The sequence below is a fragment of the Rhinolophus ferrumequinum genome, chromosome 7 (assembly GCF_004115265.2).
Source record: "Rhinolophus ferrumequinum isolate MPI-CBG mRhiFer1 chromosome 7, mRhiFer1_v1.p, whole genome shotgun sequence".
Taxonomy (NCBI): Eukaryota; Metazoa; Chordata; class Mammalia; order Chiroptera; family Rhinolophidae; genus Rhinolophus; species Rhinolophus ferrumequinum.
Genome location: NC_046290.1, coordinates 34,176,312 through 34,192,331, shown reverse-complemented (window position 1 = coordinate 34,192,331; position 16,020 = coordinate 34,176,312). Strand labels below are relative to the sequence as shown.

Sequence of the window (16,020 nt, the reverse complement as noted above, 5' to 3'; positions counted from 1 at the left end):
TCACATGTAAGAGAGATCATACAGTATTTGTCTTTCTCTGTCTGACTTATTTCACTTAGCATAATGCCCTTGAGTTCCATTCATGTTGTCGCAAATGGCAAGGTTTTATTGTTCTTTTACATCTGAATAAAGTTCCATTGTATCTATGAATTTTTTTTATCCATTCATCCATCAATGGATGCTTAACTTGCTTTCATACCTTGGCTATTGTAAATAGTATTGCAATGAACATGGGGGTACAGATATCTTTTTGAGTTAGTATTTTTGGTTTCTTCAGATAAATACTCAAAGGTAGAATTGCTGAATCATATGGTATGTTTATTTTTAATTTTTTGAGGAAAAATTATTTTTAATTTCATATTTTATTGTATTGTAGGCATGTTTGTACATTGCTTTAAATTCTATTTGGAAAAAAGTGTGACATAAATAAATAGTATGTACTATGCTAAATATTTGTATAAACCTTGATGATTCCTTTCTTAATTTGAGTTGGGATGTTTGAATTTACTGTTTCTTATTTTGAAAATAGAACTTAGGATGATCCAGCAGAAATCACAACATAAACTGGTGAAGGTAGTACTTTAATCACCTTTTGCCCTTTTGGGGACTGTGGGTGGAGTGAGGGGATATATCATTGCTGTACTTATTTCCATAAAAGACAAACAGATAGTCTTCACAGTTTTATTCAGAATAAAATTAGCATAGTAGAAATACATCAGTGAGACATGTGGGAAAAAAAAGCAACTTGATTCCATAACAAAATCAGTGCTAAGGGGGCAGGATTTAACTGTGCTCCACTTTAACTACATTCAACTACATCTGGAGATAAAGTTGGCCTGTAGAACACATTATGGGAAAAACAAAAAATCAAATAAGTAAGCAACTGGTAGATCCATGAAAATCATTTGTAGCCTTAGTTTGCACGATGTGGGGAAAGCTTGCTTTTGATCCACGCCTGGTATTTCTGGTTTAATAGGGTATAGATTCCAGGTTTCTTGGCCTTCCCACATTTATGACCTCCAGAGACTAGGGCATAGAAGGCACCTTTACAGAGCAAGGGACCACCTGAGTCACCCTGGAAAGAAGAAAATGGTCAGATACTTGGTAAGACGCTGTTGAAATTTTTCTACCACCAACCATTGATTACTCAAATATAAGATTACTATCTGAGTCCTTGGTTTCTCTGTATCCTGACGAGTGCCTGACATAGCCCCTTAGTGTAGGGTCTCTGTGGCTCTGTCTCTTTCCAGCACCATGTTTCTGTCGGTCTGTGTTTGTCTCTATATTTGTCCATGTCCCTGTCTCTGTCTAGGAATATATGTATCTCTTTTGGTAATCAGTGACAATTGAACTTAGTTCTTCAAGGAATGGGGACATAAATTTTGAAATAACTCACTGAAATAAAAGAAATTTTTTAAATTGTGAATTTTATTTTGGTCTTCGTGGATCTGAAATCAAGCTGCACTTGAGACTGGCAGAAAAAAGTGTTGTAGTATATGTCTTGGTGGCAGGAACTCTATCTTCTGTGTTATTGTTTTTCCTGTTTTGCATCCTCATATGGTTGAACATAGTGCTCTGCACATACACAACACTTAGTAAATATTTGCTCAACGAACTGAGATTTAAGGACTCATTCTGACAACAAAACATGTAACTAAAATTCTGCCAAGGGAAGCAAAAAGGTGGTAGAGGGGCAGCCTGGCTTTTCAGGTTAAGAGCTGGCTTTCAAATCTCTAGGGTAGCCCTTACTTCTGCTGCCACTCCCATCGCAAACTGCTGTACCTCATGCTCTGGTTGGCTGAGAAAACAGAGGTTTAGGGGGATGATGACCTTGGGGCACTGCAGATACACATAATCTTTGAAATCATCATACCCTCCACCGATAATCGTATGTGTGGTATGATGTAATTTAAAACAATTGGTAATCTCTCTGTGCTACCTATTTACCTCCTCTTATCATGTGCAGCTGTGTTTTTTTTTTTGTTTACTACCCCAGGAAATAAGCTTTTGAAAAGTATGGCTGTTGCTCTTTTTAGTCAGTCAACATGATTTAAGAAACACACACTATATATTTGAGCTTTTTGCATTTAAGTCTTACCGTGTATCACTGAAAATAAGACCTAGCCAGACAATCAGCACTAATACGCCTTCTGGAGCAAAAATTAATATAAGACCCAGTCTTATGTTAGATAAGACCCAGTCTTATATTATAGTAAAATAAGACCGAGTCTTATATTAATTTTTGCTCCAAAAGACGCATTAGAGCTGATTGTCCGGCTAGGTCTTATTTTTGGGGAAACACGGTATATGACCACTCAATTAATTTAAAAGGTGTTTCTTTTTTCGTAGAAGTTATCTTCTAATCACCACTAGTGATCTCAGAGTTAGGAAGCTTTCCACCCCTCAGATGAAGCCTGTAAAAGTCATTAGATATAACCCATTATCCTGTTTCGAAAACGTTTAATGAGCCCTTATTATATGTTGGGATGTTCTTATGATTCATTCACACTGGAAGATGAAAAAAAATAGAGAATGCTGTGCAGGAATGGAGAGTAATTTTAGGATTGTTGATGTTTTGTTCTCCATGTCTTTCCTCCTCTGTGCTAGTGACCAAATGGAGCTGTGACTGCAGAACAGAGCTCTGAGATGCCTCTTTCAGTGATGGGCTCTTACCTGGCAGGAATCCTTCTGGCCTTTGGCATCTCCTGCACATATCACGCCTTTAGTTATAATAGGTTTGTGGTTGTAATAACTTCGGCTGTTGCAAAGTTTTCGACTTATGACAGTAACAGTGACTTCTTGCAGGGTATCAGAGAGGCTTAAAAGTTCTGGGTCGGTGGCACCCCAGCCAGTAACCTGGCATTTTGTTCCGGCTCTAATGTCATTTTTGGTGCTTGGGTAGAGCAGCTGGACATGCTTATCAAGCGTTGCGGCTGTGTGAAGCTGACAGATTGAAAAGAGAATAAATTATTATTCATCCCCAGTAGTATTCTGCTATTAGCTATTAGCCTGAGTGATCTATGTGTGGTCCCTCTGTCCTAGGAGGGTGTCCCTCTTCTTGAATCTACTTTGGTGGTAGCCTGCAGCTGCATTTGTGGTTGTTGCTTTTCGGAACATGCTCTCCATTCCCCATAGAGCTCAGTGATGCTTGGGGAGGGAGCTTACACAGAGCAGGAATTTTGCCCAGTCTAAAGTAAACTGGCCTTTGCTCTGCATTGGATGATTTTCTGTGGAATAACATCCATAGGTCATGACTTTGAGGGCTGGGCTGTTTCCTGCTGGATAGGACCCTGGAGTATGGTCTAGACTAAGTTTGGACTAGACTAAGTATGGTCTAGTCTAAGTTGTAACTCACTTCTGTGTCCCTGAAGTCACTTGGTTGGCTCTGTTGTATAAATGATTTGTATTTTTCATTTGCTAATGATAAAAGCATTTGGGAAAAAGCTTTCACTGTGGATCTTTGGGACTGTTGGGATGCTCCCCTCCCACATATGTGAGCATCAGAGTTGCTTTTTCTTGTGTAAACACAGCCCCGATACATTTGTGATAAATTCTTCTTTCTTTCAAGGCAGTATACGGAGTAAAATGGGCCCTTATGGAATATGTCACAGTTACCTCAAACATGGAGAGAGTGCTAACAAAATGCTTTTGTATAGATGATTTAACAAGTGAACTATGTTGTATAAGACCGTTGGAGAAACTGAAGGAAGGCAATGCTACATACCTTAACCAGCATAATATCATTTGATACAGCATCTGATGTAAATCTTGAGAATGGTATGAATTTTACAATCTCAAATGTTTGTTTGGAGGCCTCATTCTTTGAGAGAGAGTGTGCTCCTAAAACCACTTTTGAAAATTGGCGTTTGGCAAACCTAAGAAAAGCAAAGAACATAGAAGCAACAAAATGATTCACAAATCCCTCAGTGGGAGAAGACATGGTGGAAAAGGTCATATACATATAGGAACAGGGACCATCTCCAAGGTAACTCATCTAGGATTAGGTGGAGTGATAGAGGTCTCAGCGGACCCAAGCATGAATGAATAATATAAAGAGAAAATTGACTCACCTCAAACCCACCCCACTCCAATTCCCTAGCACTGCAAAAGAATATCAGAACTTGTGCCCTACTGTGAGAAAAAAGGAATGAAATCCTAATTGACTAAGATCAAATTTACAACAAAATTATATTTATGTAAAAATAAAGGAAATTATATTTCTCAAGTTTGTAGGTTGAAATTTATACCCACCATTTTGTTTTTTTTTATTCATTGAGGTAAAATATACATAATGTAAAATTTATAACTTTAACCATTTTTAAATGTACAGTTCTGTGTCATTAAATATATTTATATTGTTCATCCATCAACACCATCAATCTCTAGAACTTTTTCATCTTTCCTGTGTTAAGTGTGTTGGTAACTAAAAGGTAAAGACTCAACTCTGTATTTGCTAATCTGGCAGGTCTAGATGTCATCTCAGGGCAATATGGAGAATTAAGGTCCATTACATGGCTGTCAAATATGCTCATATGTTTTGTCTCCTCAATTAGAAAGATGATTTCTACAAAAATGGAAAACTTTCCTCAAGGTGAAAAATCACTGCTAATTTGAAATGAAGACACTTTAGGGTTAGTAGCCATTGATAATTCCATTGTGGAGATTTAGAGGATATAAACTGGTGAGTCAGATGAAGAAAAAATAGTTTTATGTTTTTTTTTAAATCTCTCGTCATATACAGTTTTAGTACCAGCGTTTCAATAGGGCCATGATTGATCTGGTTTACTGTATGTTGAATAAAATTACATTTACACTTAGTTATGAAAATAGAAATGATTTTTTGGAGCTCTTATCAATACCTTGGAGCCATTTGCCTACTACAAAAATATCTTATTTAAATGTGAGTCTTTAAGAAGCACACTTCAAATCCTCTTTTAGAACAAGGAAGGTTATACAAAGAATTGAATTTTTTGTTTACCTATAACTATTTCATTGTCACTTGAAAAGGGATCAAGGCAGATTACAAAAAAACACACACACCCATACATACAGGTTAAAAAAAGTTAATAAAAATTAAAAAGAGCACAGAAACACGGAAAAAAGAAAGGTTGTTTCACATTTGGGGAATGACTGCATGACTACGGTGGGGCGGGTTTGTGTGTGGCAGGGCTGTGCCTTCCACGAATTACCACTTTCTGGTTTCCACCAAAAGAGTTTATTTTGGAAATTTCAGCTCTATCTGTTGAAAAGTTTGCCTACTGCCAAATCAGGATGGGGATGAAATTTCACAAAGGATGTGGATTGGATTTCCTAGGATTGATTCAACTCAAATTTAACATACTCCCCAAACCCAAAGCTTTGGAGGGGAAGGATGAGAGAAAATCCCCAGGACCTCTGCTCTAACAGAAAAGATGAGAAAATGCATGAATAACTAACACCGGGAAAGCTGTGAGGTACAAATGCAGGCTGTGGAAGATGAATTCTGACTTGGGGAAGGGTGCTGAGAAAATTTCTAGTTTGCCTTCCTGTTTTACCAAGTTCCTTGATTAGTTAATGCCATTGAAAGGTTTTGGTTATTTTCATCTCCACTGGGACATGCTAATACTAAAAATAATCCAAGCAGACTATGAATGCTCTCTGAACTTTCCATGTCTATATACACTTCAACTGTAATCTGTACTACAAAGGTCATTTTTTCTGCTCATGCGATACCTGCAATTACCTGAGTTTTAGGATCCCACCTCCTTAGCTAAACCTAGGTCTGAATTCATACAGAGAAGCAATAATACCAGTGTCTTTCATTTGTACAGCACAGTATTTCTCTATGGGTGGTCTTTGAACCACCTGCTTCAGAATCCTCTGGAGGTGTTTAATATGCAGCTTTCTGAGTTCCATACTGGACTTACCTGGAACAGAACTACATATAGAGCAGAGCCAATGTATTGTTTCCAGTATGTCTTTCCATCATCTATTGAAGACATCCATAAACATTGTCTCTATTGAGCCTACCAGTAACCCTTCTCAGTGTTGTTAAAGCTGATGGGCTGTATATTCCTTATGAGTGAAAGGGTTCTTTGGCCAAAAGGGATGCACATCGTAAATAGGGGAATCAGGACCCAACCCAACTTTTGTGACTCCAAGTCCAGTACTTTTCCCATGACATCTCTATAAGCCCTGTGCCAAGACCTTTCAAGCCTCTTATTCCCTCTGCCAGTCTGCCTTGGCACTGAGCTGTGTTTCTGCTTAGACCCATGCCTCCAGGTCTGACAGCAAAGGCAGGGTCTCTATTTCTTGGAGGTCTCTTTTCCATAGAGAAGAGGGAATGACCTGGCTGGCAAAGTCCTATTCCATCAATGCAATAATAATATAATAACATTAGATAACATTTATTAAGTTATTGAGATATGCCAGGTTTTGTGCTAAGCATTTTACATATTTCCCCCCATTTTAACTTCACAGCAGCCCTGTTAGGTAGGTATTGTGATTATTCCCATTTTGCAAATTAGGAAATTGAGACACAAGTAAATTAACAAACTAGAGTAAGTCCCACAGATATTAAGGCTGCAAATGCAGGCGGGATGAAAGCTCAGTTGGTTTGAATCCAGGACCTGAATTTTGAACCATTCTACTCTGGGAGGCTTGAGTGATTTGAAATGGCGTGAAGCCACGTGGAAGAGGCTTTGGGAGCTTCTGCCTAATCACCGGCTAGGCAGGTGAAAGGATGGGAAAGTGCATAATGAGGGAAGGCTTTGGAGGAGATTTGAGAAGACAGTGGACAAGAGTTGGTGAGAGATTTGCTTCTGATAAGTTAAAATGTTGAAAATAAGATTATACAAGAAGGCTTTTACTGGTTTCCTTTTATCATCGGCATGACAACTAATAAAAGGTAAATGCAGTAAGTGAAGAACAATATGGATGGATAATGAGAAGGGAGCACCCTAGATTTGGCCTCCTCCACCATTTTGCTGAGAGAGGGGTCAGGCATTAGTAAGTTATTCCCACAGGATACTTGGGAATACATTTGTGGGAAGCCACCATTGAACTATTTCATAAATATTTTGGATTTCATAAAGCTTAATATTTTTCTAAGCACCAATCCACCTACATTTTTACACTCAAATGTCCGGTAGAGGAAATTTGATCCACATAGTCTGAAGTTCTTTAAACTTTAGCTATTTAAAATTGTATTTAGTGGTACTTTTTCCTTTTCTCTCTCTCTCTCTCTCTCTCTCTCTCTCTCTCTCTCTCTCTCTCTCTCTCTCTCTCTCTCTCTTCCAAGACCTCTTTTTGCTATTTTGTCAATTTGGGAATCCATCCCTACTGAGTCAGATTCACTTGACAAAATTTAAAATTCAACTTTATAATATTACCTTTGGGTAACACTTTATGGCTTGTGTTTTTGGCTTAGCCAAAAAAAAAAAAAATAGTCCTCCAATTTATTTCCTTCTTTCTATCCAGCATTTGTTGAACATTTATAAGAAGTCAAGCTCTGCGTCTGGGGAGATTAGAGTCCTTTTGAATGTATACCATGAACATATTTGAGGACATGCATATTTTGAATTGAATGAACATTTATTGATAGTCATCCTCTATCTAGCTGGTCCCCAGGGAACAAGTGCTCTGGAAAGGGCAGAAGTGAAGAAGACACAACGGTGATTTCTATGACAGCAAGAACCCCATTTAATTATAAAATAGTCATATTAAATTGGACATTAGTGGCTTGCTTTTTAGAAATAAAACAGAAGTTCTCACTGTTTCCAGGCTTCAAAATTTCTAATTTGTGTTCAAAATTCTCATTACTGTGGCAATCAAACGAAACTCCCAAAACATGGAGCAGCAAGTCAGTTCAAATTATTCCATTTAGATGTAGCGATGCCTAGAGAACAAAGCAGTATGGCTAAGAGATTCTTAAGTGAAGTGCTGTAATGCTTGTAAGGAAAGGAGAAGGCTCCATCTCTTAGCTCATTCAGGCAAGAATCATAAGGAAGAAAATCTATAAATAAATAAAAAAACAACCCCCCAAAACCTCAGCAAACAAAACAATAACAAACACCAAGTTAGTTTTCTATTGCTTTTCTTTTTTTGAGGGTTGCAAAATCCCAAGGGTTTAGGACTTTTGAAGCTGAAGTGAGACTCATAGGCTGAAATGGACTTACAGCCTGTCTTCAGAAAAGCTTTCATTCTAAGTATCCCAGAAAAAGAATCTCTCTCTCTCTGTGTAAATCATCTATAACATTTTTTTTTTTCACCTGGAAAGGTTGTTGCTCCTACAGCTGTGATTCTCAAACTGTGGGCCTCACCTCTGGGATGGGGAGTGGGGCAGAGGGTTAATATAAGGAGTCTAAAAATACACTAACAAAGCAGGCCCCTCTAACATCTACTACTACTGCTACTACTACCACTACTACTACCTGCAACGTATTTGTACTTACTATGTGCTAAGCATACTCAAATATTTATAAAGATACTATTTAATCCTCAAAACCCCACGAAGCAGGTACTACTATTATTATTACCCATTTGTAAAATGGGAAAGTGGGGGTGCACACTCAGGTAGTCTGATTTCCTCACAAGTGGTATGACCTAATAAGGTCAGGAATACTGCTGCTTCCATTATTACTGTTGCTGTGTTCCCTGGCATTACAAGGAGGGCTTCCATTTGTCTAATGGCTTGCATGGGAAAGGTAGCCCAGCTCTCCCATTTTGAAAAGGAAAACCCAATGCAGAAAACGTGGATGTACAAAAGGGTAAATAAACTCCACTGGCTGGTCAGTTATCACAGAAGCTATCAGTACATCAAATTTTCTCCTGGAAGTGGTGAGCTCCTCTTTTTGCCAACTTGAGGGAAAATATGGAAGCAGAAAGTGTAGGGACTCACCAAGTGCGACAGTGGGCTGCTGTCAGCACCCACTGTGGATGGATCAGAACTCCTCCGCAAATGTGATTGCCATCATACTGGATGGAAGCCATAAATGGCCGGGAATGAGGTGACACTTCTCTCCCTCCAACAATCTCCATGTTGAAACCTACAAAAGAAAACTAAAAGATTTAACATGAAATATCTAAGCAGATAATTTCATATAATTCTTCTTTTGACAGTCATTATATCATTTTCAAAGATTAAAAAAAATCCTACAGGCACCTAATAGTTATAATTTTACTGATGAACAATTGTATAACATTACAGTTTAGAGGAATAGACATGATTATGAAAAATAATTTTCATTTATAATGTAAAAATACAATCACTAGAAATTAATTTAATGCTCACATGTAGTAGGTACAGGAGATACTTACACTCTGGAGTTATATAAGCTCCAACTATTATGAAAAATAGAGAAAAAGAAGAAAACTTAGTCATTTTAATGAAACGACTCTGACTGTATTGGTGAAGGAAGAAGATTCTGAAGACTAAATTTTAATCTTGCAAGTTTTAACTTGCTCACCACAAATGTTCTAGACGTAAGTGTTTTCACACCTAAGTGTAAAGGGGTATTTCAGTTTGGGGAGTTTCAGGTCTGTGCTTTTAGCATTTTGAGGAGAGTTAAATGTACAATAAAGAATTCATTTCTGGAGTTAACCACCTTCAATATCTTCCAGATATACTCATGTTATAAATGGTGAAAGAATAAAAAATATCCAAGCTGCAAGAAATTAATGAAGTTGCAGACAGGGTTCAAAGATGTTTATTGCTCTAGAGAAATACTTACTATTTTTCCTGGCAGAAAATGGTGCCTCTCACATTTAGTTTCTCTCTGTTTTTCATTTGGACATAGATTTATTATGTAGAGAGACATGGAACTTTGCACAAATCATGGTTGCCTTACAATAAGGCTTTGCTAAAGCCTGAATGTCATCCAGAGAAACTCATATTCTTTGTAGCAAACTTATTTCTAGTCATGCCATTTTCTCTAAATTTGACAAAATTTTGTTAAATTTTAGTTTCATTTTTGGTAGGTTTCATAATGTTACTAAAGGAGAACACTGGCAACATATTTTTAATTCCAAGTCTCCCTTTTACTGATTTTTAACTGAAAATGCCCATGTGTTTATCCAGGGCCTTAATAATAATATCTTTTAAAAATCAAGGCTGTGTTTCATTATTTTCCCCAGGAACAGATGATAATGCATTGCTAGGCTTTCTACAGTACTCTCTCCTTTATTACAAAAGGTATTAGACTTAAGATTCTATAATACTCTGTTTTTCCTAGGTGCTGACCAAGAGTGCAAATGTTATAAAATAAAGAGTGCAAATAGACAAATCAGGCACCAGAAACTCAATTACTTTCCAAAAACACTGACCAAATTACCTTGAATTAACATATCTTACTTTCTTTTTTCTAAGATATATACATCTTATCTGCTATTTTTTTTACAAAGGAGAATTGAAATCCAGGACTATTATGCTTGGCAGATTGTAAGAGACTTCTACCAAATTGTTGTTTTCTAGAATAAGACAGTAGGAATAATGATAAATAATATCATAATTATATATTTATACATTATAATTTAATAATGCAAGTGCCTTAAATTATTTCCACAATTCTTTTTGCATGATCATTTACATATTTTCATGTCTTATGTCTGTGAGGAAAGCAGGACAACTGTTATGTTACAAATGAAGAAACAGGTTCAGGAAGCCTAAGTAATTTGCCTAATGTTACACAGCATACAACCTGGACCAAATTATCTGCCTGACCTGAAATAACTTGTATGTTAATAAATACACTACCAGGGCCCAGAAATTGAAAAATATCCTGTTTTCACTTTACTGGACTGTGGCAATAGTAAAGCTTTCCTGCATATTAAATAAGCAGAACTGACTAAACCAATGCAGAGTAGTGACTTCCTGTCACAAAGACTTGGGGGTGAGACAAGGAGGAGCTGGATTAAGAAAAGCCACAGACTTAATAAACCAAACTACCGTGTTTCCCCGAAAATAAGACCTAGCTGGACCATCCACTCTAAGGCGGACTTATTTTACTATAAGACTGGGTCTTACATAATATAATGTAAGTCCGGGTCTTATATTAATTTTTGCTCCAAAAGATGCATTAGAGCTGATGGTCTGGCTAGGTCTTATTTTCAGGGAAACACAGTTGTTAGTTTCATCCAAATGTCCCTGTGAATTTTCAAGTCATCTTTGTCACTGTTGATATGCTTTAGATGAATCCCTTGTGTACCACTTTTCCGAGCTATGAAAAGGACAGGATGACACCAGTTTCACTCCTATGTCCCAGTGATGTTGGAATCATAAGGGAGATAATGTGTGACATGTGGAAGTGATTTGAACTATGAAGAAGAAATGAACTGTACAAAACACAAAGCTTCATTTCTGGAAAGGGATCAGAGGGGGGCATGGTTACAAACATCTTTCAGCTCCTTATTTCTGTATAGTAAGGACCATCCACATGGATTTTTACAAATTGCTAAGTATTTTCAAATACATACATCCATGGAAGTGGCTGTCATTAGTCTTGTTTTGTAGATAAAGACTTGCTGGAGATTACTGAGCTAGCAGGTGGCAGAGTCAGTTTTTAAGCCCTTATGTGCTGGCTCCAGGCTCCATGTTGTTTTCAACATGACCACAAGCCTGCCCTGCTCTGAGAAGTCCCTGGGGCTTAGATACACTAAGAGGCAAGTTGGCTGTGCCCAGGGAAAAAGAATTTAGACATGGGTGAGACTTAGTTCACTTGGAATGACAGTCTTGTAACTTTCCTGCAGCTGACCTGGAAAATTCTGAGAAGCATGTTGGTTTATGGTAAGGAGTTCCTTGGTTTTGGCTTTAGACGGATGTGCCACTTAATAGTACCATTTGTTATTATACGTAGGATCCTGGATTTGAGAACAGTGGGCTGTGTAACATGATGAGCCCGACGATCTAATTTATTTCTGGGTGTTGATTTTTGTTCTGTTGAGTCTGTGCAGGGACAGCTATGTTTGCTTTGGGAGGCTTTTGCAGCAGCTGTGCTCCGCGGAGCAAGTGCAAAGCAGTGGTGCTCAGGGTAAGACTGGCTTCATGCGTCGGGTGGCCATGTGGTTCTTTGCTGTGCTGTGCTCAGCTATCCTTATTGGTTGCTCAAATACTGTATTTGAGTGGGGAATTTTGGTTTCCTTCCATTCCTCTTCTCTCTCCTGACCCTCCTGTGTTTTGGAAGACCCTTATCAAATAGCTGTCTGTTGGCCACATGTGGTTCTTCCCTCTGGGGTACCTTTACCAGCCCAGACACCTGCTTCATCACATTCATTAGCTATGCCCCCTACAGCCGTGTCACTCAAAGCATGGACCTATGCCAATCTGTGACCTTGTTATTGCCCATTTGGGGCAAGACGAGGACAGAGATTGAGAGTCAGAGTTTAGAAGCTGCTACAGCCATTGACAAATGTCTCTCTACTAATTTATTTTATTTAATGAAATGTAATTTAATGTCTGTTTAGTGTAATCACAAATTAGAGTATGTATTTTGTATGTCTTTGTTTTAAATTTAACTTTTCATTTGTGTTGTATTGTATAAAAGTATCAGTCCACAATGGACTGAAACTAAAACCAAACAAATTAACAAAATAAACAAACCCTCCAGACACACCTTATCTTCTCCACAGGTAGTTTGAGTGAAGCTCTGTAGACACAACTACAAAACAGAGCTTTTTCAAACCCTTCCTGTCTCTTTCCTTTTAGCCTCCTTTGAAAAACTTTCTCATTACCAATGTTTCCAAGACTCTCATGGCTGTCCAAATGCCCCCAGCCCCAGGCACTTGAGATCAAAATTTGGGAGAATTCTCCTGGGTCCCTCCTTTATGGGCCCCCATCTTTTGGGTCTTGATTTCTGCCCAGTAATGGCTTAGCTAATTTGATAAATGAATCTGCTAACAATTATGGTGAAACTACAGCGGCCTTAAAAATCGGAACGGGGAGGGCTTTTGGGGTACTGTGTGATGACATGTCTGAAGGGCCCAAGAAAATATAAATTCTACTTCAGTTATAGCCATCCCTCCCATGAGATTCCTTATAATGGGTGAGCTTGAGAGCAATTGCAAAGGAAAACAAAGTACCCCTTGACTTGGCCCTGGAGCTTTCGCCTTAAGTTCAATGCAGAGAAACCGGGTGAGCTGCGTTGGGGCACATGGCGTACTGCCTTTTCCTTAGCTACTTAAATTTAAACACTTCAGTGAACTGCTCTGTGACCTCCCTTGGGTAGAATGATAGTGGTGATGAGAGTCGGATGGGGGGAAATTTATCTTCTTCCACCTTAACTTTTAATCAGAACATACTTTGCATATTAATTATCTTCCTTGATTAAATATTAATATGAATGTTCCACCATTATTAAGTCACATAGTGGTCCTCTAACCTCCTCCTCCTCTACTCCTCTCCAATTCAACTATGAAATGACTGCAGTGGATGAGAAGTGCAGTGGTGAGTATAGGATTTTGGCATAAGGAGTAACCACCGAAGAACACCTTGAGAAGTTGGCAAATTGGGATTTCCCAGTACTCCTGGAGCTGGCTGCCTGCTCAGACACTCTCGTTATCTCACCTTTTTTTCTCAAGCTGTCCTTTTGTGACATCTCTTCTTTTTCTTTTCTTCTTCAGGGCAACATTTGATGTTGATTTTCACTGAGTTGAAATATTATGGGAGTGATTGGGAAAGTCCTCCATGGGGTGGTCCCTGTGAGGTCACTGGATCCAAGGCAGATCATTCATACTGTCTGCAATACTTGTCCTAAAAGATTTACACATGTGAAAATCCTTCCTACAGGGATGATTGCCAAAGGAAGGTTTGCAGCCCTGACCTCTCTCCCAAGCAACCGGCTTGTGGAGACACTGGCTTTGCACAGAGGAATTGAGGACTTGGATAAGCCTAGTGGGGTTTTAGGGAGAAAATGGGTCAATATCTAGGCCCAGTCAAGGGAAATGTCAGGGAAAGAACCCAGCAATAAAGACCAGAAGAAAGGCGCAAGTAGTAAGGGAAGGGGGTAAATAAATGCTGTAGAGGAAAGAAGGAAACAACCAACTGAGGATGGCAGCCCTTATAATGAAACATGTCCATTTATGTTTGAACATCTCAGACACTGTGATGTGTCCCAAGCCAAATACATCAACATCTTTTTACTAGAAACAGGTCTGTTAAAATGAATAATCTTATCATATCGAAAGCAATTCTATTGTTTAAACTAATCAGAATGGTTTCATAAAATAAAGTTAAAGTAGGCAAAATAGTAGGTATTTCAAAGGGGATAATCAGACTCTTTAATGCAGGAAACACAGTAAATGCTATGGCCAAGCTGAAACTCAATAAATCAATTGATTCAGTATTCCTTAAGTTTTCATTTGCAACGAAGTCAAGTTAAAATTGTCACATAGTTCTTAGTATGATAGAAATACTCTTTTCAAAGGATAAAGATTAACCAAACAACACCACACACACACACACACACACACACACTCACACACACACACACTTGCGTACCCCTCATCCCTGACCCCATATCCACTGATTCCTGAATCTCTATCTTACTCTTTATCATGAATTAATTCTATGTAGATTAAAGATTTTTTTATGAAAAAATGAAATCATTATAAACACCAAATGAAATGGTAAATTAAAAATAAGGTTTGGGAGAGGAAGGCAAAAAGCAAACCACCAGTAAAATAGAGTATATAAAACTTTGACTTTTGTAAGGCAAAAAATATCATAGGCAATATCCAAAGGCATGACAAAATGTCATTTGTATTGAAAAACATCCCCCCCAAAATAATATATTTAACATGTGAAAAACTCTTACAGATAAATCAAAAAAGATGAGTAATAATAAATGGGCTTCATGGTGAACAAATCAATCTAAATACACATAAAATAATACTTTAGTTAAATTTCCTCATTAGGAACCTAGCATAAACATATTTTAAAAACTCTTAGTGATTACAGGATAAAAAATAAAGCACATTTCATATTTTTGTAAGTCTTACTAAGTATAAATTTAACACACTAGTAGCACAACAACTATAGCAAGTACTGATAAAAAGACCACCAAGCTGAGAAGAGAGAAATCAATGAAAGCATAATCTAAATTGTCATTATTGGTTGATGAGTCAGTTCATGGGTTTTATCAACAATATAATTATTATGCTATTTCTTTAGCTCTTGAACTTTGTAAATCCTCTTTCTTTCTACAGCGTCATTAATTAACCTCTTCTCTCCAAAGTCCAAAATATATTTTCTGTTCTCACTAGAATTTCAAATCGCTGGCCTTCTTGCATTTAGCCATGTCCACCACTCTCTTCTGGGCACATTTGACTTCTTTTCAGTCTGAACAAGAGAGTCGTATGTTAACGAGGCCCATATGTCAACTCCAGGTTCCCCTTAACCTTCTACTAGGGAACTGACCAACACTATATCACCCTTCCTATTTGTTTCCTCAGATTGTAGCTTAGAAAGTACTACTACATAGAGCCCTACACCAGCTCAAGGGTAGGGTGTTCACTGGACTGCAGAAACTCTTTCACGCCTTTCTGGTTCATTCTCTAGATCATTGGCCACAATAGCCTTTCCAGACTTTCTTCATCTTTCCCAGGCCCCATTTCCCACCTTACTAGACCTTGTCACTTCACTTTCTACTTCAGAAGTTGAAGGGGAACTGTGTTTCTTTAACGGCTCATCTTTTCCTGTTGGTCAAGTGGGAACATCATAGAGGGACACCTCTGGTTTTTCCTCATCTGCTGGGGACTTAATCTCTTAATTATTTATTTATATAGTGACTTAAATTTCTACATCTTCACTAACTCATTCCTCCAATATTCCTCCATCCATCTATCCATCTGTCTGTCCATTCTTCCATCCATCCATCCATCCATCCATCCCTATATTAATTTTGCATGCAAGCGTACACAGACCTACCTATTCATAAAAGATATTTACTTGAACGTCCTCATTCTCTTTGATATCGTTGCATCCCTTCACTCTGCTGGCCAGCTTTTCCTTGAAGCACCCACCGCCCCTGACTCCTGTCACATTCTCGG

General features: G+C 38.1%; 1 protein-coding gene across 1 annotated transcript; it reads right to left on the bottom strand.

The window, feature by feature from the left end:
• Window positions 1–680: 680 nt before the first annotated feature.
• Window positions 681–9,411, bottom strand: GZMK (granzyme K). The gene is made up of 5 exons (XM_033110829.1): window positions 9,298–9,411; window positions 8,879–9,026; window positions 3,725–3,875; window positions 2,674–2,943; window positions 681–1,075 (listed from the first exon to the last, which is right to left on the bottom strand). Exons 1-5 carry the CDS (start codon window positions 9,359–9,361, stop codon window positions 914–916), a joined length of 795 nt encoding a protein of 264 aa, XP_032966720.1. The 5' UTR covers window positions 9,362–9,411; the 3' UTR covers window positions 681–913.
• Window positions 9,412–16,020: the final 6,609 nt, after the last annotated feature.

What these genes read in the sequence shown, in the direction of transcription:
- GZMK (XM_033110829.1), bottom strand. Translation starts at nt 9,361, where the DNA reads ATGACTAAGTTTTCTTCTTTTTCTCTATTTTTCATAATAGTTGGAGCT. An exon ending in GCAGCCCACTGTCGCACTTG is followed by an intron (nt 3,876 to 8,878) that starts GTGAGTCCCTAC and finishes TGCTTTTCTTAG; the next exon opens with GTTTGCCAAACGCCAATTTT. An exon ending in ATGATATTATGCTGGTTAAG is followed by an intron (nt 2,944 to 3,724) that starts GTATGTAGCATT and finishes TCAATCTGTCAG; the next exon opens with CTTCACACAGCCGCAACGCT.